Source organism: Phyllopteryx taeniolatus, chromosome 7 (genome assembly GCF_024500385.1).
Source record: "Phyllopteryx taeniolatus isolate TA_2022b chromosome 7, UOR_Ptae_1.2, whole genome shotgun sequence".
NCBI lineage: Eukaryota > Metazoa > Chordata > Actinopteri > Syngnathiformes > Syngnathidae > Phyllopteryx > Phyllopteryx taeniolatus.
This window is the reverse complement of record NC_084508.1, coordinates 16395130-16419921: the sequence shown is the minus strand read 5'-3', so window position 1 is coordinate 16419921 and position 24792 is coordinate 16395130. Positions and strand designations below refer to the sequence as shown.

At 40.3% G+C, this 24792-nt stretch overlaps 1 protein-coding gene across 3 annotated transcripts; it reads right to left on the bottom strand.

Moving 5' to 3' along the window:
* Positions 1-2239: 2239 nt before the first annotated feature.
* Positions 2240-22946, bottom strand: acsbg2 (acyl-CoA synthetase bubblegum family member 2). 3 transcript variants are annotated; one of them, XM_061779873.1, is made up of 14 exons: positions 22566-22946; positions 16489-16609; positions 12438-12550; positions 11305-11579; positions 10036-10124; positions 9180-9381; positions 8956-9105; positions 7809-7985; positions 7314-7495; positions 6971-7213; positions 6104-6321; positions 5570-5709; positions 3783-4026; positions 2240-3641 (listed from the first exon to the last, which is right to left on the bottom strand). In XM_061779873.1, exons 2-14 carry the CDS (start codon positions 16584-16586, stop codon positions 3523-3525), a joined length of 2250 nt encoding a protein of 749 aa, XP_061635857.1. In that variant the 5' UTR covers positions 16587-16609; positions 22566-22946; the 3' UTR covers positions 2240-3522. The 3 variants fall into 3 exon arrangements, with proteins under 3 accessions (XP_061635857.1, XP_061635858.1, XP_061635856.1); XM_061779874.1 differs by lacking the exon at positions 22566-22946 and adding an exon at positions 19537-19682; XM_061779872.1 differs by lacking the exon at positions 22566-22946 and adding an exon at positions 18580-18748.
* Between the last annotated feature and the right edge of the window lie 1846 nt (positions 22947-24792).

The following is a 24792-nucleotide window of genomic DNA, read 5'->3' as shown; positions in this document are numbered from 1 at the left end:
GGCCTATTGGTGCCTCCACTTACCGGCAATTGTGAACAGGGGAAACACCACAGTCAATTACAATCTGTTGTGTGGCACTATTTGAGTGTACAAAGAAAAAACAGTCAAACCTCCTGTGAAATTATACTCACCTTTTGAATATGCCTGACAGCATAATGGAGAGAGAACAGAAATGGGTCTGCGGTACGATACTGTCACCTAGTGGCGCGTTGTGGGTATTACTGGGATTTTAAATATTCAGAACGTGGAGATGCGTCGGTTTTTGCACCCTAGTTACTCAATGTCAATATCGTGAGTTCATTTCACTCGTTCATATGAAAAGGGAAGTTCCTATAGATTTATTCATTAAGCGCGTAGAAACATTTTTTATTTCTATATTAATCTTTTTTTTCTTAATACTCTAATTTCTTGAGTTTGATTATGAAATATCTCATTGTGTAGTCAAGCTATACAGTTTTTAACTGAACTAAAATACATTACGCTTTCCACGACATTCTAATTTGAGATACTCCTGTCAATTCAACATGGCGTCTGAGTATGTACAGTGCCTTGAAAGAGTATGCATATACCTTTAACTTTTCCACATTTTGTGACCTTATAATCACAAACTTGCATATATTTTGTTGAGATTTTATGTGAGGACCAGCACAATTTAGCACATGAAGTAGAGGGAACATTCTAATCGGTTTTCAAAAACTTTCCTAAGAGCACAGTGGCCTCCATAATCCTTAAATGGAAGACGTTTGGGATGACCAGAACCCTTCCTAGAGCTGGCCTTCCGGCCAAACTTAGCAATCGGGGGACAAGAGCCTTGGTGAGAGGTAAAGAAGAACCCAAAGATCACTGTGGCTGAGCTCCAGAGATGCAGTCGGGAGATGGGAGAAAGTTCTAGAAAGTCAACCATCCCTGCAGCCCTCCACCAGTCGGGGCTTTATGGCAGAGTGGCCGACGGAAGCCTCTCCTCAGTGCAAGACACATGAAAACCCGCTTGGAGTTTGCTAAAAAAAAAACAGGCACTGCTCATCACCTGTCCAATACAGTCCCAACAGTGAAATAAGGTGGTGACAACATCATGCTGTGGGTGTATTTTTCAGAGACCTGAAAATATCTGCCCACCAACGTTTCCAACCTAACAGAACTGGAGAGGATCCCCAAATCCAGGTGTGAAAAACTTGTTACATCATTCCCAAAAAGACTCACGGCTGTATTAGCTCAATAGGGGGCTTCTACTAAATACTGAGCAAAGGGTCTGAGTACTTATGGCTGTATTTCAGTTTTTCTTTTTTAATGAATCTGCAAAAATTTAAACCATTATTATTATTTTTTTCTGTCAATATGGGGTGCTGTGTGTACATTGAGGAACAAAATGAACTTAAATGATTTTAGCAAATGGCTGCAATATAAGGGGGGGGGGGGGGGGGGAATGTAAGGGGGTCTGAATACTTTCCTGTTTGCAGTTTGCCACAAGCCATGTCAGGGACACTGCAAACATGTGGAAGATGAAGGTGCTTTGATCAGATGAGACCAAAGCAGAATTTTTGGCATCTGCGGCAAGACTTGAAAATTGCTCTTCACAAACGCTCTCCATTCAACCCTGCTGAGCTTTAAGAACTACGGGCAGAAATTTCAGTCTCAATTTGCAAAGCTGGTAGCTATACCGTCATATACCCCAAGACTTGCAGCTGTAATTATAGCGAAAGGTGGCTCTACAAAGTATTAATGCAAGGGGCCCAAATACAAATGCACAGTTTGATTTGACTTTACAATTATTGTATGTACTACTTCGTGTTGGTCAAGCACATCAAATCTAAATAGTTTAAGTTTGTGCTTGCAAGGCGGCAAAATGTGAAAAAAATTCCAAGAATACTGAATACTTTCTCAAAGCATTGTAAATGATATTTAATTGTATTCCTTATTCCGTACCGAGGAGACACGACACATGCTGCACTACATTCAGTTTCCAGTTCTATGGTTGTCCTCAATTTCCTCTGCTGTCAAGCATCACCAAATCTCATGAGATTTGCAGACGTCTCTCATGACATGTCATCAAGTTAAGAGTTTTCCCAGAAAAGTTTGATTGAAATCCAATTTGCACGACTTTTGGGGCATTCAGCGAGTAACTACGTGACATTGACTGAACAATAATGTCCATTATCACCTTAAGCTACACAAACGGTAAAAACATCTGCTGTTCAGATACTGTCCTCAGTAAACCCGTAAATAAGCCCAACACAAGATCTTAGGATGTCCAACTTTTATTAACTGGTAATTGACATTGAGCTTTGTCCTGCATGCTGCGTTTTTGCAGCAGTGACTCACCAGCCAGTTAACCCCTCATCTGAGCAGCTTTGAGTCCAGTTTCCAGGAAAGGTCACAGCTTGATGCTTGCTTTGAATTAGTTGACCAACTGCACGCTTCCTTCATTAAAATGAGCGGAATGACCTTCATTAAAATGAGCGGAATGAGTCACAAATTCCGGTGACACATAAACAACCTTATGACTTTATAGGAGGAAACCTCACTCACATCCCCAATCCCCTCATAAAAACAAAACAATAATCATAGGAGATATAAATTACACAATAAACCCTGAACTTCAGAAAGTTTGAGCGACCCAAACCCACAACAATCGCAGGAGTGCTACAATATTCTCTTCATTTAAGACTTCATATTACAGTTCTTTGGATTCCATCACCTTTTGTTTTCAAGTAGGAAACATCTGGGAATCTAAATGCATGCGGCTGCCACGTCATAACATTTGATATAAGTTGCATGAACTGTGGCGACGCTTCGATAGAGAACTCAAAAGGCAGCTGATGTGTACATCATTTGACTGTACTCCAACATTGTGTCATTTTCCTTCCACATATTGGTTTAAAGCATAAAGCATATTTACAAAACGGTATCGTATAAGAGCACGGCAAGTGAACACACACATTAAAAAGGCTTTAACCAGTGCAAACACACAAGCCACCAGAACAGTTACATCAGCCAAAATGTTTCACTTACTGTATATGGCTTGGATGACGTTTTTAAACAGAGTAGAATCTGGACACGATTTAAATGTGGTACTTCTTTTCAACTTCTCTATTAATGGTTTGCTTTAAATCTTTGAAGGCCTGCTAAGACAACTGAAGTAAAAAAAAATATTTTTGGACATTTTACCTGAAATGAATCTCCTCCTGAATTTGACCCACGCAAACTGAAAATACACTTTTTTGTTTTTGTTTTTCCAAACATACTCTAAACTATTTTCTGGGATAGTGTATTTCCTTCTCAAGTATTACACTGCAATCAATGATCATCACAAACAAGCTTTTCTTTGCTGCTACTTCATATCTGGATGTAACACAAATAAATAGTTGAATTTAACTTATGAACAATGTCTTCAAAAATCATTAAGATCATTTCATTTACAATGGCTTCCTCTTATCCACAGACGTGAGGCAATCCTAAAACATTACCAGGGAACAATGGTTAACGGGCAGACGGATAAATGCGAGAAATGAGCAGCTCTCTTTTCTATTTGGTAGGCAGCGGATTGTCGGGGGTCGTCGGGGATATCACTTCTTTGTAAAAGTTGTCAATCTGCTCTTTGTACATTTGGGAGACAACTGGCCGCTTCAGCTTCATGGTAGGACCTGCGAAAAAGGAAGACAACTTCATATCCATCAATCCATTTAAGGTCGCAGGTGAGCTGGAACCTAACCCAGCTGACTTCAGGCCGTCGTAAAAAGAGGACCCCCTTTCCGCACCATCCCATCGAGGTCGACGCCGCTTACCCAGCTGGCCTCCGACGATGGAAAAGTCCTGCTCCAGGATGAGCCACTTCTGGATGCGCTGAGCGTTGGAGGCGGCTTTTTCGTTGACGCGGTTGATGACCTCCTGGATGGCCGCGTTTACGGCGCGATCGTGGCCGCCCGCCAGCTCGGAGACGCGGGTGGCCTTACTCCCCAGTTTCTTGCAGAGCTCCACGGCATCTGGGGTGAGCTCATCCAGCGGGGCACCGTCATCGTCCACCTGGCACTGGAGGGGAATTCATGGATATTAGAGTACTCATTTGGGTGTATAATTAGGTTGTATAATTTCTTGAATTTATTAGTTGCAACTAGGGCTGGGCAATTCATGGATTGCCTCAATTGATTCAAGTTTATTTGTCAGGATGATTTTCATTTTTTTTTTTTTTTTTTTTTTTTAAACCAATTTTTCTGCCTCCTTCTGTAGTTGGCTGGTGTGCCCTGCTTCCACTGACAACACGGCTGCAAACAGATAGTAGCTAGTTAAAATAAATCAATGCACTCAGTGTTGCCAATTTAGCAATTTGGTCGGCATATTTAGTGACTTTTCCGACCTCTATAGTGACTATTTTTCAAAAAAGCGACTAGCAATTTTAATTCCTGCTGAGACTATATATTAGGAGGATCTTTTTCCACAATGGCGCTGAACATTGTCACATGCATACTGCCCATTTTTAACATTGCGGAAGCAGTGATTTATTGTTAGAAAGCTCTGACCTAGGGTATCTTCTTCCAAATCGCAAATATTTTGCAGGTCACCTGTACAACTCCATATATTGTATGAGAAAATACATATGGACCAGCCGGACCACGCATTTTGACGATTCATTTTACTATGTTAATTGCTGAACATTCAAAATGTCTTGACTAATAGGACAGTTTTTTCAAGAACGTTTTTTCTGGGAAGAAAAAAATATATATTTCTATCATTTCTGTGGAATTGGATGTAAGTTAATGCTAGGTGGGGAACACATTTGTTTGTTTTCCCCCCCAATGAGTGTTTATCAGGAGAAAAAGCAAATCCAATAAGGCAAAAAAAAAAAAAAAAAGTCAAACTTGTTTTGAATAATGTCATTGTCATTTCCTTTCGTGGGGCGGGAGGGATCTATTAAAATCAGAAATCATATTTTAGTGAAAAAACTACATGAGGCAGGGATGTCAAATTCATTGACTTCACGAGTCAACACATTCATGGTTTCCCTCAGAGAACTGTTAGGACTGTGAAAACCATATATGTAAATGTAGGATTACCTCACACAGATTCCACTGCATTGGATTTCAATTTTTTTAACAACAAATTTAATTTGAAATAAGAAGTCATGGAAAATGGTGGCGAGCAAATATTTTACTGTATAACTATTTTCCAGTTTATGTCAAAAAGGATTTGGTGAAAACGGATGAAGAAAAATTCCCATTTCAGTACAGACTTTCTGCCAAAATGAAAGCTCTAATCCATTTATCAAGAAACATGAAGTACTTCGTTGCATTATTTGCTTTAGTGGGTCACAAAAACAAACAAACAAAATAAATAAATGATCTGGGCCCTGGTTTCTGGAATTTGACTATCGCGTTTTCATTACATTTGATTCCTTGGTAGTGTCATGTCGTGTTGCATTCCTCCACCAGATGGCAGTGTGTGGTTACAGCCTGTGACGTATCTAAACTGAGACGGGATGCCTTTGGAGATAAAGCACACTCTACATCTCCAGTCGTTATCTTATGTTGTCTGCATGAGCAAAAGATGACATGTACAGTCTAGTGTTTTGTCATACCTTAACGGTGAGCAGCATGGACAGAAACTTCCTCTTGTCTCCTATCAGCATGGCGTTGCTAATCAGCGGCAGGGCTTCCTTGACTGCATCCTCGGTTGGCACGGGAGGGATGTTCTCTCCCCCTGCCGTGATGATTAACTCTAAAATAACAAAAGGAGCACTCTTTATGGCACTTTTCCTACGTACACATGAGCCCCAAATACAAACATTGAAACATTTACAAAGAATATATGGTTCACTTTTGATTGACACCAAAGAGACGGGCATCATTTCATATGATTTTGGTTGTAGTTTACAGTGGTATATAACTGCACTGGATCACAGTGAGTGCTGTTTAAATATTTGTAATACGGGGTGTCCATAAAGTCCCTTTATAATTTAACTACTGGTTAAAAAGGTACTGTCCGGTATACAGCTGTTCCAAACAGGTGCACAGGTGCTCAGTGGGACTCATGACTAATCCGCATGTGGTTACTCATAATAAAAGGCAACAAGCACGCAGAGCGCCACAGGTTTCTCATTCTCCAAGCGCACCTTTAATTCGCCCGGTGATGAAGAGGAATCCCTTCCGGTCGCGTTTGCCCAGGTCGCCAGAGTGCAGCCAGCCCTCCGAATCCAGAGCTTCCCCGGTCTTGTCGGCCATGTTGAGGTAACCCATGAAGACGTGCCGACCCCAGAAGCAGATTTCGCCGTTCCCGTCATTGTCTGGGTTGTGCAGCTTTGTCTTGCACCCCGGGAGCTCCTTGCCACAGCTGTGGGACAAAAAAGACAGAAGAAAAAAAAAAAAAAAAAGGTTGGGACACTTAATTCTCTCTGTAATTATTAGTCCCGAAGGAACACAGATGTCAAAGTCAAGGCCAGGGGGCCAAACATAGCCTGCAACATCATTTGATCTTAAAACCAAGTACATCTAGTTGTTTTTTGCTAAATGGATTTTTTTTATTTGAATTTCTTTTTTTTTTCAAATTGGCAAATTTTCTTCACTTAAACTGGATTATTAAGCATTTATTTCCACCAAATCCTTTGTCAACATAAAGTGGACAATAGTTGTACAGGAAAATATTTGCTTGCCACTATTTTCAATGACTTCTGATTCCAAATTCAACTAGTACCTTGACTTACAAGTTTAATTTGTTCCCTGATCAAGCTCAGAACTCAATTTGTACAAAACAATTTTCCCCACTGAAATGAAATGCCATTTATCCATTCTAGCCCCCCCCCCCCCAAACTACCACTTTCTTGTTGTTACATCTTTTTAATAAAGAGCACTGTATTGCAGAAATCCATAACAAAACAAAAACTGGTATTATATAGTGTACAATCAGACTCACAACAACAACCTAGTGAGCCACTTCAGGAACATATCAAAATCTCTGCTTGATTCAAGCAAACAGCAAATACCTGGTGATCCTAAAGGCATTCGGGAGGGAGACGGTGTGAGGTCCGGTGCTCTCGCTCATGCCGTACAGCTCGTACAGTGGAATGTCCAGGCTGAGGAAGAACTCCAGCGTGTCCCGGGTAATGGGGGCAGCACCCGTGTAGCACCTGTGGCAGCGGTCCAGGCCCAGAGCCTTGCGCACCTTCTTGAACACGAGGTTCTTGGCTATTTGGTAGCTCAACGGTGTGTGGTCCGCTGCTCTGGTTCTTCAAAACAAAATGTATCATCAAACAGCTGCTGGATCACGACAAAAAGTCAGATATAAGACTTTAAGAAGGAGCCTTGAGATGCAACGTGTGCACATACTGATTCATCTTGCTCAAATTGGTCTGCAGACCCACGTCTTTAGCCCAGGCGGCAACTTTGCGGCGAACGGTGGATGACTTGGCGCCGGTGGCCTTCATCTTCTCTTGCATCTTCTCCCAGACACGCGGCACCCCCATGAAGGCTGTGGGCCGCACCTCCTTCAGGGTGTTCACCAGAGAGCCCTGATAACACCACAACAACACGTACTTGTGGGGGAAAAGTAAATACTGTTTGCAAACATAACAAGTCATTTTGGCTCACACTGTGTGCGTGAATATGTGTGTGTATATATATATAGATATATATATATATATATATATATATATATACACACACACACACCACTTCCTGGAAAATACCTTTTGATTTTATATACGTGAATATAAGTGGAGCACAGCACAAGTGTTGGGTTCACTGGAGATTACACAGTGCTGTTTAAGCGACACAAATGACAGGCGCTGGGTTCGCCGGCGGGCACGTGCAAACACGACTCACCTTAAGCGCATCTGGGTCAGCAAAGTGCGTAACTCCGCCCACCCTCATGGTGACCCAGATGTCCACCATCTGAGCGGCGATGTGGCTGAGGGGGAGGTAGCTGACCACCACCTCCTGGGACTCCGTGGCGACCGTCAGGCGCACGTGCCGGCTGGTGGAGAGCGCAGTCCAGGTCAGCTGAGGGTGAAGGAGGCAAGGATAAATAGTAGTACATGATGAGAAACATGACAGAGAGCCATTGAGCCTTATTGTGTCATACCTTAATAAAAAACATGACCAAGTACAATACTATAGTCATAATTCTTTCAAAGTTTTATCCTTTTTTTTTTTTTTTTTTTTTGTAATGTCTCAGTTGTACTCGAATGTACTGTTTATACCAATTTGAAGCCCAAAATAGTTAAAATGGTTTACTTTTAGTACACTATACAAAAGTACACTAATAGGCTTGTGCTGTCCAATACACAGACATGTTTAAGTTTTGAAGTACATCAAGTATATTCAAGTTAAACAAACTAAAATATACTTTTAGCATTCAGTGTTCAACATCTATAAGTACACCCACTTTGAAAAGTAATCAGTATCCATTTCGCTGTGCACTCAGGCATTTTTCAGAATTTTCTTCAATTACTTTTTGAAATGACTAGACTGAATTCTTGTAGTTAGGTTTTCTATATTTATACAGTACCAGATATTTTCCAGACATATTGACAGCTTGAAGGTAGTGCTGCCTTTTACAAACTAAATGCTTATAGTAGTAGTTTAGTCTTGGGGATAATAAATGAAATACTGTCATAGCAATACTATTTTGTGCCAAATAGATTTTTCGGTCAGGATAAACCAAGCATACTCGTGTACTTTTAGTTAATATATCCGTGATCAGTATTCCAAAAGTAAAAAAATAAACAATCTTTGTTAATTTGTATCAATCATACAACTGAGCGAACATATTTCCCTAGGTGTATACACAAGTACGTGAACTATCGCTATACGAATAGGCGTACACTCAAGGGACACTGGTACCACTATACCTATTATCTGTAAACTTGGAATTAAAACTTTAGGTGAATTTTAAAGACCCTGAGGCAATCAGCTCTTGAAGCTCGCTAAAAAGAGTCAGTCGGGCACATGTGAATCCGATGGCGCTTACATTGTCATGGCTGAGCATGACTCCTTTAGGCTGGCCTGTGGTTCCTGAGGTGTAGATGAGCGTGCAGCACTGATTAGGCTTCTGACTAGCGATGACCTCATCAAGCGACGCATCGGGCTCGTCACGTCCCAGCTCCATGAACTCAGCCCACTGTATGATGAGACAATGCTCAATGTACTGCTCCTTCTAGCCACAACAAATATCATCCATCTTTGTTTACTTACACTGTACAGATTTGGTCTCTTCTCTTTCAGCGCACCCTTGTACTGCACAATGGCTTTCAAGTGTGACAGATTGTCTTGCACCTGCAGGATCTTCTGCAGCTGCTTATGGTTTTCCACCACAATGACATTTGCCTTGCTGTTGTCTGCTACGTACTGGCATGCCTCTGGGGAGTTGGTTGTGTAGATGCCAACAGCGAAGCCACTGAAACACAACAAGGGTTGAACATTTACCTGTTTGCTTGCAATTATTTGTAATCAGGGAGGGTAAGGGTAACAAGGCCCTCCTGTGTTGAGTTTTCATGGTTTCCCTCTGCTTGTGTGAATTTTCTCCGGGTATTCCGGCTTCTGCCCACATCCCATAAACATGCAACTCTAAACTGTCCATAGGTGTAAATAGTTGTTTGTATCTCTGTGCCGAGTAATTTGCTGACAACCAGCCCTGAATGGACAGCTCATCCTCAGCTAGGATCCAGCTGACCCACCAGAGACTGCAAGGTACAGTTAACTTCCGAATAAGCCTTCTGTGTGTTCTGTGAAACTTCAATAGTGAATAGGTCTTTAATAATCGGCTCCATTGCCATAAAACTGGCCTTGACCAACTAATGAGTCATGTTCTTATTTAGCTAAAGGTTTTCGGGTCTCTGTGATGAAGTGGAATTTCTCGTGTTTCACCACATACTGCTGGAGGAAGTGTGGCTAAATTCTTAAGCTTCTGTTCCGCCTTAACACTTGTAACCATCTTGTAACCACAGAAGCGTTTTATTCGATAATAGTTGCCAATAAGAGGACTATTGCTCAAAGTTGAGATCGAAGGTCTAATGTTGATGAGTGAGGGAACCATCACTACACAACTCACCCTGCCAAAATGGCTCCAATGTCAGCGATGAACCACTCGACCGAGTTAAAACCCAGGATACCGACGCCATGGTAACGCTCCAACCCAAGCTGCAGAGAGGCAAACATATTAAGTGGACATACAAACTAGAGTGACATTTAGTCTTCATTAATTACATATACTGTCCATTTTAAGCTCTAACAATGTACTTCATCATGAAAGGCTGTTAGTATATTAATATGAACCCTTTTCCTCAATGGGTTGTGTATACACTAGGCATGGGTATTTTGACTTAATTTCCTTGAGTGACCATGGGGGAAATTAACAAACAAATGCTGTTGTTGTTTTAATATTCAAGCAGATGGTAATATCTGCAAACTAGTTGAGACTAAACCAATGCTGTCTCTGCTTCACCCCAAACTGTTGCCTGCTGCTTCCTGATGTTATTAATCCAACAATCAATTTCTGATATTACTCAAACAGTCATTCAATAAATCAATTACACATGCTAATCTATTATTATTTCCCATCCCTGGTGTGTTTTCATAATTAAGACTTATTGTCTTGTCCTATTATTTTCCCCTGTAAACAAATAATTTAATGAAACCTGATAGCAAGTTTGAACTACTATTGGCTTTTGAGCAACAACAAGCAGAGGAATTATGATATCAGTGGTTGTTCATGACAAACAAAAGATGTGTGAAGTGTGCAACTTGACCCTGGAGACTCCAGTCACCTTACTGCCACTTGACTTCAGCGCACATTGACAAGCATAGAAATATTTCTGTATGAGCACGTGTGTGACGCTGTTTGTATAATAATAATAATTACTAGCACACTGTGTCTTGCATTAACTGAAAAGTGAGGCTTCCACACAGGGTGGCTTGTGATTCAGTCAGACGTCTTCAGGCTGTGTTGCTGTGTTTCCCACATCGACCTGACTTTTCAAGTCCGCTGCCACATGACATTAAGACGCCTTTTTAAAACAAGACTGAATAGTTGTGTGGTGTGCTTGAGACTAATGTGCAGAAATGCCACAGTAGACTTAGAAAATGATTATTTGTAAGGAACAAATCAGGCAGAGACTGAACTACTCACATAAAGATCAAATACATTTGAAGATTATCCACAGCATCACCGCGAAAACCCAACATTTAATGGGCTGAAGTCCACTGGCTAAACTGGAAAACCTCATCAACGAACAGTTTTGTTCATACAGCAACAAAAGAGCTTATTTTGCCACCCGGCCCAATGACGAAGCAATATTTGTCAGCATCTTTAATCACTTACCTTTAGGAAGCTCTTGGCTGCTGTGCGACAGGTCTTATAGTACTCCTTGTAGTTCAAGCTCTTCTTCTGCTCGCCTTCTTTCCAGCTCACAGCAGTATACTTGCCGAAATTCCTCACAGATGACGTCAAGACCTGATGGACCGTCAAAGGGGTCTCCGCAGCCAGGCCGGAGGCTTCCATTCGGAGCGTCACTTCCCCATCGGGCTGACTCGTCCACAGGCTGGACTCTGGTGCTGCTGTTGGCACTGACAGAGAGTCTGGGCGCTGCACATTTACTGGAGGACATGGAGATATATAAAGAGTTATTAAGAACCAAACACTGTACTTTGCAGTATGTGTGGAATAAGCTAAAAAAGACAAAGAAAATAGACAATACACATTTAAATTGCTTGGCAAGAGCTCTCTAACACTATAATGCAGCACATGAAATTGTATTTCGCATTGGCTTAATTAACTTAAACCGATCTGATATTTTGTTCAGTATATAACCATAGAGGTTGTTTTGCTCTTCTCAGAACAGGGAGAGAAAAAAAAGAAATCAGGCAGTAAAATTCTTTAGGAAATCGATTAGAAAAGGAAGGCCTCAAATTCCATCTTGTGATTTTTAATAAAACTGATTAAATTGGCAACATGATGTACAGTACTCACGTTACTGCTGTGGCATCACCTGTGCACATAGGAAGTAACTGATAGCAAATTTATGGCCTCAAACAGCTGCTTATTGGTAGGTGCAACAGCGAGAACGGGCAAATTAATTTTTAAAGCCGCCACCCTGAACAACTCCTGATAGATGTAGGCCCCTAGTGAGTTTTATCCTTCGTTTGTAATTTTACACTACAAATTGACAATATATACTATAAAGATGTTTCACAACACTTTTGCCCTCTGTACAAAGCCAGGAAAGGGTGTCAAAATGGATGATAGTGGGAAGGAAGCAGACATTATTTCCTCAGGAAAAGAGATCAAATGCCTGCAGAGTTCACCAAAGTGGCTCCAACATGAAGCTATGGCTCAGTTTTGTGTACATTCTATGTGACCGTGAACCAGCAACACCATCCATGCAAACATTCAAATTGTGGGGGAAAGCAAATGTAAACTGTGTTCTTATCAGCACTGTGTGTGTTCTGTGTCACCTGTGTGTGTGTTCAAGGCGTGTTCATTGGAGACCTCCAGGTTGCTGGTGACCGCATCGGGGGCAGCAGTCTCCTCTTCTCTTTCCACTGTGGGCTCTTCCTCTGAGGACTCACTGAGGCAAAGGAACAGGAAAAACATGTTATCAAACTGGAGGTTGACGTCCATAGCTGAGCTGCCACATTCTTGAGGAAATCCAGAGACAGAAACCTGATGAGTTGGACTCAACAGCAAAAGCACTACTAGCCTAATTGGCTGTGCTGGGAATCAGGCCCTTTACATACAAGTCTTAAGAGGTACATGTTTTAATTTTAAAAACAAATCTATTGCTGTCAATTAGGACATTGCTCAATTATTAACCAAATGGAAGTTTGTTGAGAAAGCTTTCTTAAAAGGTTCCAGTTCCATTGGAGATGGTGCTAATATTCCAAACTCTCATTTGTATTAATTTGGGATGCTGTGTAAAATGTACAATAAGAAATATTGATTTGCAAAACGTTTTGAATCTGATATTCAGTGTTCTATCAGGACAAGCTAATTAATGGTCAAACTGATAAGTGAATTGCAAATATTCCAGTATTTTTAATTTGATGCCTGCAACACAATCAAAAAAGCTGAGATGAGCACGTTTAGCATTGTGTTACATTACCTTTCCTAAACAAGATTGAGCAACTGAGGACACAAATTGCTGAAGGTTTGCTAGTGTATGGCTTCAGTTGCTCCACAGTGGCGGGTCTCCGTTGTCATATATCGTGCATCATAATACATCACATTTTCAATGGAAGACAGAGCTAAACAGGCCAGTCTCATACCCACACTGAATTACTATGAAGGCACAGTCATGACACATGTACAGAACTTTGCTTAATGATCACATACAAACAAACAACCATTCGCATTCACAGTCACACCTACGGGCAATTTAGAGTCTCCAATTTATGCATGTTTTTTTTGGGGATGTTTATGCATGTTCTCTCCCACGCAGGCACGGGGAGAACATGCAAACTCCACACAGTCGGGGTGCTCTAAACAGTCGTCCACCGTGCTGGGGTTTTTTTTCTCAGTCAAAATTGAAAGTGGAGGCACTGTGGATGACTGATTAGCACATCCGCCTCACAGTTCTGAGGACCCGGGTTCAAAACCGGCCTCGCCTGTGTGGAGTTTGCATGTTCTCCCCGGGTACTCCGGTTTCCTCCCACACCCCAAAAACATGCACGGTAGGTTAATTGAAGACTCTAAATTGCCCGTAGGTGTGAATCTGAGTGCAAATGGTTGTTTGTTTATATGTGTCCTGCGATTGGCTGGCGACCAGTTCAGGGTGTACTCCGCCTCTCACCCAAAGATAGCTGGGATAGGCTCCAGCACGCCCGCGACCCTGGTGAGGATAAACCGTTTGGAAAATGAATGAATTAATGAAAATTGAAAGGTTTACTAAAACAATTTATTTTCCCCTGCAACGCTTGAGGGCTTGACTATCAAGAATCATTCCAATCCCATAACTTTCTAAGGCAATGTAAACGCTATTCAGCAAATAGATTTTGACAATGTTAAATGACCAGAGGTATGACGATAAAATCAGTTTTTATTATTACACATATATTCTCTATATTTATATGTGACTGTTGATGCAAGCTCTCAGGCTGACAAAGCTGTACTCTGTGTCAGTCTTCTTTGACTGGACGGTGATATAAAATTGTCGCAGGGTATCATTCAAAACATCAACGGTGGTGTTAAGTTCATATTTGTCAGTTTTTGTGCCGGGAAGTCTCTCAGGGTTTTAATCGCCCATTTTAGTGTTTTCTTTTCTTGTCATCCTTCTCGTCTGTGAGTTGCTTGAAATCTTACGGAGTTAACTCTCCGTGATGCTTCGGTCTCTTCATTTTCCCCTTAATTCCTCAGCAGCATCCCAGTCAAAGGTGTTGTAATCACCAAATAAAGTAAATGATTAAATTTTACATTTTCTAATATCTGTCCTCAAAGTACTTTTCATTTACTTATCAGAACAATGTAATGATGTTTTGACAGGAACTACCTGAGACATTCAAGGAGTGTACATTATCAGCTGATAACGTACACCGAAGAAATTTCCAGAGCCAATCACAATTGAGTATTCACCAGAACAATGGCATAATACCATGTGTTCTCACACAAACGTAGCTGCGCTTTCAAACGCCTTAAAAATACATATATATATATATATACCCACACACATATATATATACATATATATACACACACACATATATATATATACACACACACATATATACACACACATGTGTATATATATATATATATATATATATATATATATATATATATATATATATATATACACATATATATACACACACATATATATATATATATATATATATATATATACACACATATATACACACACACATATATATATATACACACACACATATATACACACACATGTGTATATATATATATATATATATATATATATATATATACACATATATATACACACACATATATATATATATATATATATATATACACACACATATATACACACACACATATATATATACACACATATATACACACACACACACACATTTAGATGTTATTAGTTTTAGAAATTAGAGCTGTTTGCAACAGCCTTGGAAACATGAATATTTTTTCCATACAATAGTTTCCATTTTCATTACTTTTCCAGACCTGGAAATGTATGACATCAAATTCCATACACTTCCATACATGCCTGAGAACCCTGTGTGTGGCAACATACTGTATGTTGCTCAAAGCTTCACAGATGTACAAGTTACACACTGACATATCATTATACAGTAGAAGCTGTCTTTTGAGTTTGCTTGTGCTGATGTCTAAAATGTAGACTTGTCAGACCACAGCACACGATTCCACTTTGAGTCAGTCCATCTCAGGTGACCTTGGGCCTAGAGAATTTGCCTGCCTATCGTTTCTCTGTTTGGTGTTGTTGAAACGTGACTGTGGTTACATGTTACAGTTTGAACTTGCACTAGATATAGTGATAAACAGTACCAACTAACATTGGTTTTCCAGAGTGTTCCTGAGCACACATAGAAATATATTCTATCTTTTGCAGTACTTTGTAGTACTGTACTTTGCAGTAAGGCTGGAAGGTCATGGGCAGTCAATCTGGGTTTTCGCCTGCGCTGCTTATTTGTAGAGCTTTCTTCAGATTCTCTAAATCTTTTAATGATATTATGCAGCACTGTAAGAGATGAAATCCCTAAACGCCTTACAATTGCATGTTGAGAACCGTTCTTAAAACTATTGGGAGTATTTGCTCACGCAGGTTGTTTTACAAAGTGGTAAAAGTAACCCCATTCTTGCTCGTGACAGACTGAGCCTTTCAAAGATGTTCCTTTATTAACCAAGTCCCAGCTTTTTGGAACATAGTCCATAGTTCAAATTCAAAATGAGTAAATATTTGCAAACAAACCAACTCATTTTTTCCCCAGTGTAAAAATTACATATTTTACATTTGTAGTTCATTAACTTGAATGCAATTGCTTTACTGGACATCCACCCCTAACTTCATTGTAATTGGAGTTTGTTTTATGTTTTAAAATCATATTGATTTTGATCCAAAAATCTGTCAAATTGCTGTGCTAGCATCTGATACTTTAAGTGCCAGGGAAGACAGCGAAGAACATGGATCTGAGTTGGTAATATGCATAGTGAAATTGATTACTGCATACCCACTTTGTAGAGAAACAACATTTCCAACTATCAAAAAAAACCTAATATTCCCTACTGTCAACTTTAGTATCCACTATCCAAGGCTTTTTGTGAAAGGATCCTTAATTATGCATGTAGCACTGCAAGCAAATATGCTTTTTACTTATAGAACAGTAAAGAAATTTATTTTTAAAGGAGTAAAATAAAAATATCCAGCATTAAAGAAAAACTTCAAATTACAGCGACCCTAAATTGCTCATTGTTTTGTGATTACAGTGTCCTTCGCATTTAAATCAACTGTGAAAAAATAAAAAAGACCTTTTGATCAAGGTGTTGTGGTGTGAGTGTACATACTTGACCATATCCAAAATGTGATCAATGGGTGCTGAATTGTTGCCTGACTCGGTGAAGGCAACGGAGTGAGGCTGCTGAAGCACACCAGTCTCAGACATAACATTGGGCTCACACACCGTCACTGAAAGAGCAGGAAGCAAACAACAAGCAATGTACGTCACTTACATGAAAACAAGCCCCATCATTATGTTGGCTCATTGTTGAGTCAAGTGCAAACCACTATCTGATAACATCTCTCCAGTGACCCAAGTAGAGCATGACATCCTGTCACATAAAAATAAAATTACTACAGTGTTATTTGAAGTATAAAGTTACTGTAACACAGCTCATCAGCTTTCAGAATGCAGACAAATGGTGCGATTGTCATTTAATATACATGGTGGGCTTCTGTTTCACCGATGTAAAGACCAATATATGACCCCCCCCCCCCCCCCCCCATCACAAGAAACCAATACTCCTTCAAAGTCGTTTTCAGCCCAGGATTGTTGCGCTTTTCAATAAATGATAACATTGGTCTTCTGCTGGTCTGTTTAGCAGTTGTGTGAGTTAAAGCGTATACCAGAGGCCTTGTCTGCTTTATGTGACCTGTTGCCCAGTTCTGACTGGCCTGTCAGGACAGCTGAGTTTACGTGATTGCAGAAGGGTCAGAGAGCAGAGAGCAATCACATCACATGGCAATTCTACATTAGTCATGTGACAGACAAGCAGCCAGCCATCCTTGTGCCCACTCTTGATGCTCTATGAGTCAAGGGGGACAATACTACACACATACGTATGCAAAGCAGATATAAAACTCTTTGTTTTCCATAACGGACGTATTGTTCGGCAACATTTGAAAAGGGAGATTGGGTCGAGGGTGCTATTGTGGTTTTGTCATGACTCTGATATCCATGTATGTCTGTCACATGAAATGGTAAATATCTTCTATCAACACCATGATTTGTGTACATTTGGTTCCGAGACAGCTCGTTATCACCTCTTGAGCTTCTGTCAGTGAAAATATTCAATTGACATAGTAATCTGAGTCAAAAGCCTTTCCTAAATATAATCTAGCTACTTCTTATCATGCAACAGTTTACTGGAAACATCAACTGGATAAAATATGGGCCTCTTCTCCATTTCAATTTCTCAAAACAGCTCACTGATGTTTGTAATTCCTTATTTTGTTTGATCGTTCGTCATGAATGGATAATCAGATGAGTTCTCAAACTGACAGTGACATGAGTCCAACTGCATTCGAGCAATCATGAGCGGATTATGAAAGTAGAGCAGTTGTGCTTAGAAACAGCGCTTCAATTCCTGCAACGGTTGGGAGTAACATACTGAACAAAACAACATTCTGGTAGAACTGATCACAACCCAAGCTGTTTTCCTCAAATCCAACCCTGGATGAAATTACTGTGCGGCTGTAAATTCAGATAGGTTGTCATCAAAATATTCAAGATTAGAGATAAAATGAATGAATGATGTCTCTCTGTTTGTGCCAGATCCTCTTTTCTGTCTCGGTTGTCCTTTAAATAAACACTGTGAAGAAATACGTTTTTGTTGATCAGCCCTAAGAATGATGTACACCCTTCACTAGCTGCTCCTCTTGAAAAGCACCCAGAGCAGCAGTTTAAGACTTGACAAGACCCTCATCATCCTCCCTTGATGTATGACCACATTACTGCCTTTTTGGAGACCTTAAACACACCATCTCCTTGGTGTCCTCGTAACAGGGACTAATTTGAATTGACAACAAGTGCCGGGTGGGTTACACCCTTGCTGCACTTGACCAGATCACCACGTGTCATTGACAGAATGATCGTCCCATTCCGTTAAGATAGTCAATATTTAATACTGAATATTCAACATCAAAGCCACACAAATTCCCATCAGGCTGAATAAAAAGATGACTGCATGTTCTGTTTGAAATTAAAATTAAGGATCCCACAGTGGGGGGAAAAAAACCACGATCCTTATTTAATGAGGAGCAAAACATCCTCCATGCAACAGCCGCAAAGATGTATTTTTGTCACAGAAAAGGCTTGCATGTGATAAAGCCATCCTATTTGCATGAAATAAAACTGCAGAATTGAATGAAATACTCACATTGCATTGCTGTAAACGGATTCTTGCCCTGGTTGAGGTTTTGGTGTAAAATCAAGCTCCTTTAACCTTATTCAGTTTGTATGTATGTAAAATGTTGTCTCCTAGTGTGTCTAAGACTACAACATGAGTAGCCGATCATTCATTTTCAAACAGCAGCCGGCTTGGTTGGTCCCTCCCCCAGAAAAACCCCACCCTACTGGGTCTGCGGCTTCCTTCCACACACTCCTGCACTTCCCCCATCACAAAGCAATCTGATTGGACGAAATTCCTCACCCCACAAGACTCATCTTCCATATAAGGTCATGCAAGCTAAATGAATCAAGCAAGGGGAAGTTGCTGCAAAAAGTGCAACCCACCCCCCCCCCCCCCCAACACACGCACACAACCTCTAATGAATGATACACATTCCCTGCAGACACACACACACACACACACACAGTCAATCAACAAGCTACAGTTATGCTGGCTACGGTTACTACAGGTCAAATTGTTTTTTTACACAGTATTGGACTGTCATGTCCTGTAACCCCGGCTCAAAAGCAACTTGCACAAAAGCAACTTGCACAACTTCATCAGTTCATATGTTGTACTTCACATTAGATTAATCAGCATGTTTTAATTAATGCATTAGATGCATTTATATTCAATTAATTATTGACATTGATTTAATGCTCACTCACATAAGAAGACACTTGGCCAAAATGAAAAGCAAATTTTATTTTCTTTTTTTAAACAAAAACACCAAACCTCTGTGCTGTTTTGGATAGAACGATGCTTTTCATTGACCCAGATGAAAACAAATGAAAAACAAATATTCATCTGCAGCTACATTCATTTCACGTTACACTATATGGCTATATACTAATACAGTTTTGTCATTAGAAATACGGGCGCACCAATAGGAACTTAACTTCAACAAGATAAATAAGCATAATTGTTAAATAAAAGCCAACTTACCTGATGAGTTTGAAGAATTCCTAAATTCCTGTATGTGCAGTGTTAAGATCTGTTGCTTTGGTAAACTGACGTGATTTTTGTAAGACAAGTGTAATGGAACAGCCACTACATAAGAGCTTTGCTGCCTGAATACCTGGCTGAATGACAATAATCCGTAGACAAACAGGTTGCTGAACAGTTTTGCAGTGACCAAATAACGTTGCCTTCGTGTGAACGAGTATAAGAAGGATTGTAATAAAATAAGTAAAGCCAGCCTCTGAGTAAGCCGGTTATATTGGCTTCACTTATGTTCTTTATGCCTAAAAATGGAAAACGTTATCATGATGAGAGAGTTCATCATCATAAATGGCGCTGTTTACACCCCCGACCAAAAATTAAATATATAGTGTACCTGTATACAGTATGTCTACTCTATAACTTGTCAGCTTCAGTCTCGCTTATCATGTACTTCCTTATGGCATACTAGACACTTTAACAAACACCCCAACTTGGTAAAGATGACTACAGGAAGACAAACCAGATTCTCAGGGGATCCTAGTACAAGAGTGACATTTAATGGCCCATTGTGAACATGCCTGTCTCTGAGATGGAGTAACAGGCTTGGAATGTATAGCTGACCCCTATTGGTTTTCATTCAACTGGCAGGTAAGTGGCAGATAACCATGTATGCACTGTAGAGGCATACCAAATGTATTCAAAAGAATATAAAAGCAAGACGTTTTCTTTCCATGACGTCTTATTTTCAAGCAAATTTTATCTCATCTAACTCACGCTCACTTGATATCAGCCATCATGTATTTATCAGTCTCAGCCAATTGCTTTGAGAGAAGCCACAGAGCCACCCCAGCACAGCATCACCTGACAGCCGAACTGAGTGCACAGATGCGCACGCGCTGAACTGCTATTGGCTACGGAGGCTGCTGACGTGCCATACACTGAGGTTACTTTCAGTCATTGACATCCTTTCTCAACTGACCAGATGCTCCACTAGGGGCTAGTTTCTATGGTGCACTGCAGACTGATCACAATTTATTGTCGTCTTGCAATTTGAGGTGTCTTAAGTTAGACATTATACTAAAAGTTTAATGTCTTGTTGGTTTAGCATCCTATAGGCTTTATTACTCCAGATTACTACATCAAGTCAAGTTTATTTAATCACAAAACAGTCTCGAAGTCAATCAACGACATGGTCTGGTCTAACTAACCCACTCACAGCCGTGCGAGTGTTTACTTTACAGACTCAGAAAAACATCTAACTTGAGAAAAATTCTTGCGGTACGTTCCACATGTTTCTGTTGTTGTTTTGGAAGTGCATCTGGCAACATTAGCCCTATTGTATAGTCATAAATCACTGTAAAACATGCTTTTTGGGGCTCCGTGCCACGCTGCAATCTCTCCCTCTCATGGGCGTGCGCGAGCACATACACACACACACAAAATCATTAAGTCTGTTCTGCAAACAGCTTCTCCAGTCATTTAAGTGAATAAAGCAAATAATGTCTCTGTAGGGCCCAATGTATGTGTTGATTTCTGGGCACTTAAAAATTTAAATGGTGGCAGGTGTGTGTGTGTGTGTGTGTGTGTGTGTGTGTGTGTGTGTGTGTGTGGACTCACATATATTATTATTATTATTTATTTTTCTTTTTTTTTTTTTTTTTTTAAATAAGAAGTTACTCACCACTTTTTACTTGAGTAGTTTTTTCACTGAGTACTTTCTTACTCTTACGCAAGTAAATATTTGGAGGACTACTTTTTACTTCAGTCATATTATTCTAAAGAAACAGTACTCTTACTTGAGTACAATATTTAGCTACTTTGTTAGTGTCCAGGAAATACTGTGTGATACATGTCGATTGAGACAAGCTGTATGTGGGGGAGGTTTGTGGTGTATTTAAAGTTGAAACATTATAAATATATAAATATTTTTAGTCGGCATCAATTACTTGCATTGTCACCCCTGCAAATACTGTCGTTAAAAAAAATAAAAATAATAAATTTAAAAATTACTTGCACAAAATATGTTCCACAACCTTGCTATTCAGTAAAGTACAACACAATGTAAGGCACAAATTATGTTCCACAATCTTGCTATTCAGTAAAGTACAACACAATGTAAGGTAATGTATGCTAGCTTTTAGCTCCATAATCAAAACATAAAACTACCCTAAGGCCCTGACAGCAATAGTTTACGTTTATTGAAAAAGTAGCAAACAATATAAAATACTGCCCTGCAATATATATTAACATTTAGTTGAAGATAATTGTAGACATAATGCGAACTCTAGTTTTCTTCATTTAGTTTTCTTTCAAAGCGAAAATAACCTCCATATAGAGTGAGCTAATGTATAGCAGCTGTTAGCTAAATTAAAAAAAAAACAGAAGTACCATTAGGCCCTAGCGCAAGGTTTAGACATTTAATGTAAAAAAAAGCAATTAATGTGAAAAGTTGCAAACAATACATAGAGTGTTGGTCTCTGGTGTTATCATTTCTTAAAGTTAAACGTAGTTGCAAATTAGCTTTTTTCATAGCAAACATCCACTGTACGCATACACAGTTATGTAGTTTGCCTTGGGCACAATCAGTGACGCCATGAGAGATCTCAGGGGGCATAGGAACATGGCAAGAAGCTTCATATGTACACGAATAATGTCAGGACTTAGCCCATCTTTGTTATTTTAAGTATGTGTGTGGTTTGGGCAACTGAGGACTATGTCCTTCCATTACAGATATAAATTGTACGATTTTTGAGGTAAAAAAAACGCCTCTTTAAACTCGCAACCTGAAGTTGAGCTCCACTTTTAACAACAAAATGCCCTACTTAACGGTAATATTGATTTATTTTGTATTTTGGCATCGTTTAATTCCAAGTCGTACTTAGACACGACCCGTCGTTTATCAACGGACACGCGTTGCTGTTGTGTTGTGTTGTGTTTCCTGACGCTGTACTTGGCTAAAGCCTTCCACGTGGGAAAGCAATATAACAAAAATACCGTCACATATCGGTGCAATGTATCTCAAAGCAGCTTACCTTGAAGTTAAGGCCGGAGCACGAAAGCCGCTTTTGGACTGTCGTCACGTTTGAGTTTTCTTACGATTTGACGAATATCAGTACGTGGTCGATTCCTGATCACCTCAGGCGTACGTGTTTCATATCTTTCATCTATACGTGTGACGTTAACGTTTGGCATTGTCTTTGTGACGCGGGTCCAAATGTTTTTCAAGACGATACTTAACGATTTAAATGAAAATATATATATAAATATAAATATATATATATATATTTTTAAAGGAACCGTTTCCTTACAGGCTGTCACTTCAATTGCATTTTTAATATATTCCCAGCGGCACGGTGAGCGACTGGTTAGAGCGTCGGCCTCACAGTTCTGAGGACCCGGGTTCAATCCCCGGCCCCACCTGTATAGTTTGCATGTTCTCCCCGTGCCTGCGTGGGCTTTCTCCGGGCACTCCGGTTTCCTCCCACATCCCAAAAACATGCATTAATTGGAGACTCTAAATTGCCCGTAGGCATGACTGTGAGTGCGAATGGTTGTTTGTTTCTATGTGCCCTGCGATTGGCTGGCAACCAGTTCAGGGTGTACCCCGCCTCCTGCCCGATGACAGCTGGGATAGGCTCCAGCACGCCCGCGACCCTAGTGAGGAGAAGCGGCTCAGAAAATGGATGGAATATATTCCCACAAGTATCACTATCATGACTCACATTAAAATACAGTAATGTAGAAAGCCCAAGTGTTCAAAAACGAAGCAGAGCCTTTATGTAATATTAATGTAAGCTGCTGTAACATACGCACAGTTAACAGATACACAGTAAACACATTTGGAAACAAAGTTCTAAAAGATTCACTGCAACTATATTTTACTTAAAAGTTAAATATAACTGAATTCTCAACAAATGTACTCAACAAATGTACTGTACTGGATTAGGGGCGAAAAAGTTTCTCTCTGTAACATTATGCACATTGAACATTTTGCATACCGCTACAGGAAGCCCGAGTACCACACATTGAGAGGTTGTCTATTTATCCATCCATCCATTTTCTGAGCCGCTTCTCCTCACTAGGGTCGCGGGCGTGCTGGAGCCTATCCCAGCAACCATCGGGCAGGAGGCGGGGTACACCCTGAACTGGTTGCCAGCCAATCGCAGGGCACATACAAACAACCATTCGCAAACACATTCACACCTACGGGCAATTTAGTTGTCAATTAACCAACCACGCAGGTTTTTGGGATGTGGGAGGAAACCGCAGTGCCTGGAGAAAACCCACCCAGGCACGGGAGAACATGCAAACTCCACACAGGCGGGGCCGGGGATTGAACCCCGGTGTTGTCTATTTAGCATCATGTTATTTTTAATGTACATTTGCAATATATGTGTTTTGTGTACACACACTAGGTGATTGTATGCTTTCTGTAATAACTTATGCTTGATCCCCCTTCATTATTAGAAAAAGAAAATTGAGCTGGGGTAGGCACCTGCTTTCTAAAAGCATTAAGAAGCTTTTAACTAATTCGTATGACTTTAGTTGATTTGATTTGAGTTGATCAAGGGAAATGGAAAATATGTTTTGTGTTTAATTCTTATATATATGTTCATTCATTCATTTTCTGTACCACATATCCTCACTAGGGTCGCAGGCGTGCTGGCACCTATCCCAGCTGACTCTGGGCGAGAGGCGGGATACACCCTGAACTGGTCGCCAGCCAATCGCAGGGCACATATAAACAAACAACCATTCGCATGACTCACAGTCACACCTACGGGCAATGCATGTGTTTGGAATGTGGGAGGAAACCGGAGTACCCAGAGAAAACCCACACAGGCATGGGGAGAACATGCAAGGGCCACACAGGCGAGGCCGAATTCGGGTTCGGGTCCTCAGAACTGTGAGGCAGATGTGCTAACCAGTCGACCACCATATATATATCAACCAGTTCAGGGTGTACCCCGCCTCCTGCCCGATGACAGCTGGGATAGGCTCCAGCATGCCCGCGACCCTAGTGAGGAGAAGTGGGTCAGAAAATGTATGTGTGTGTGTGTGTGTGTGTGTGTATATATATATATATATATATATATATATATATATCTCACACACACTGTACAGTATATTTATTATGAGGTTCCTTGCCAGGGACTTTGTTCATTGTAGTTTGGCAAACGTTTTTTTTACAGTTGCTATTTTTTATACTGCAGTGGGGTTTTATATTTATTAAGTCAAGCATCACAAGCCAGAGGTTAT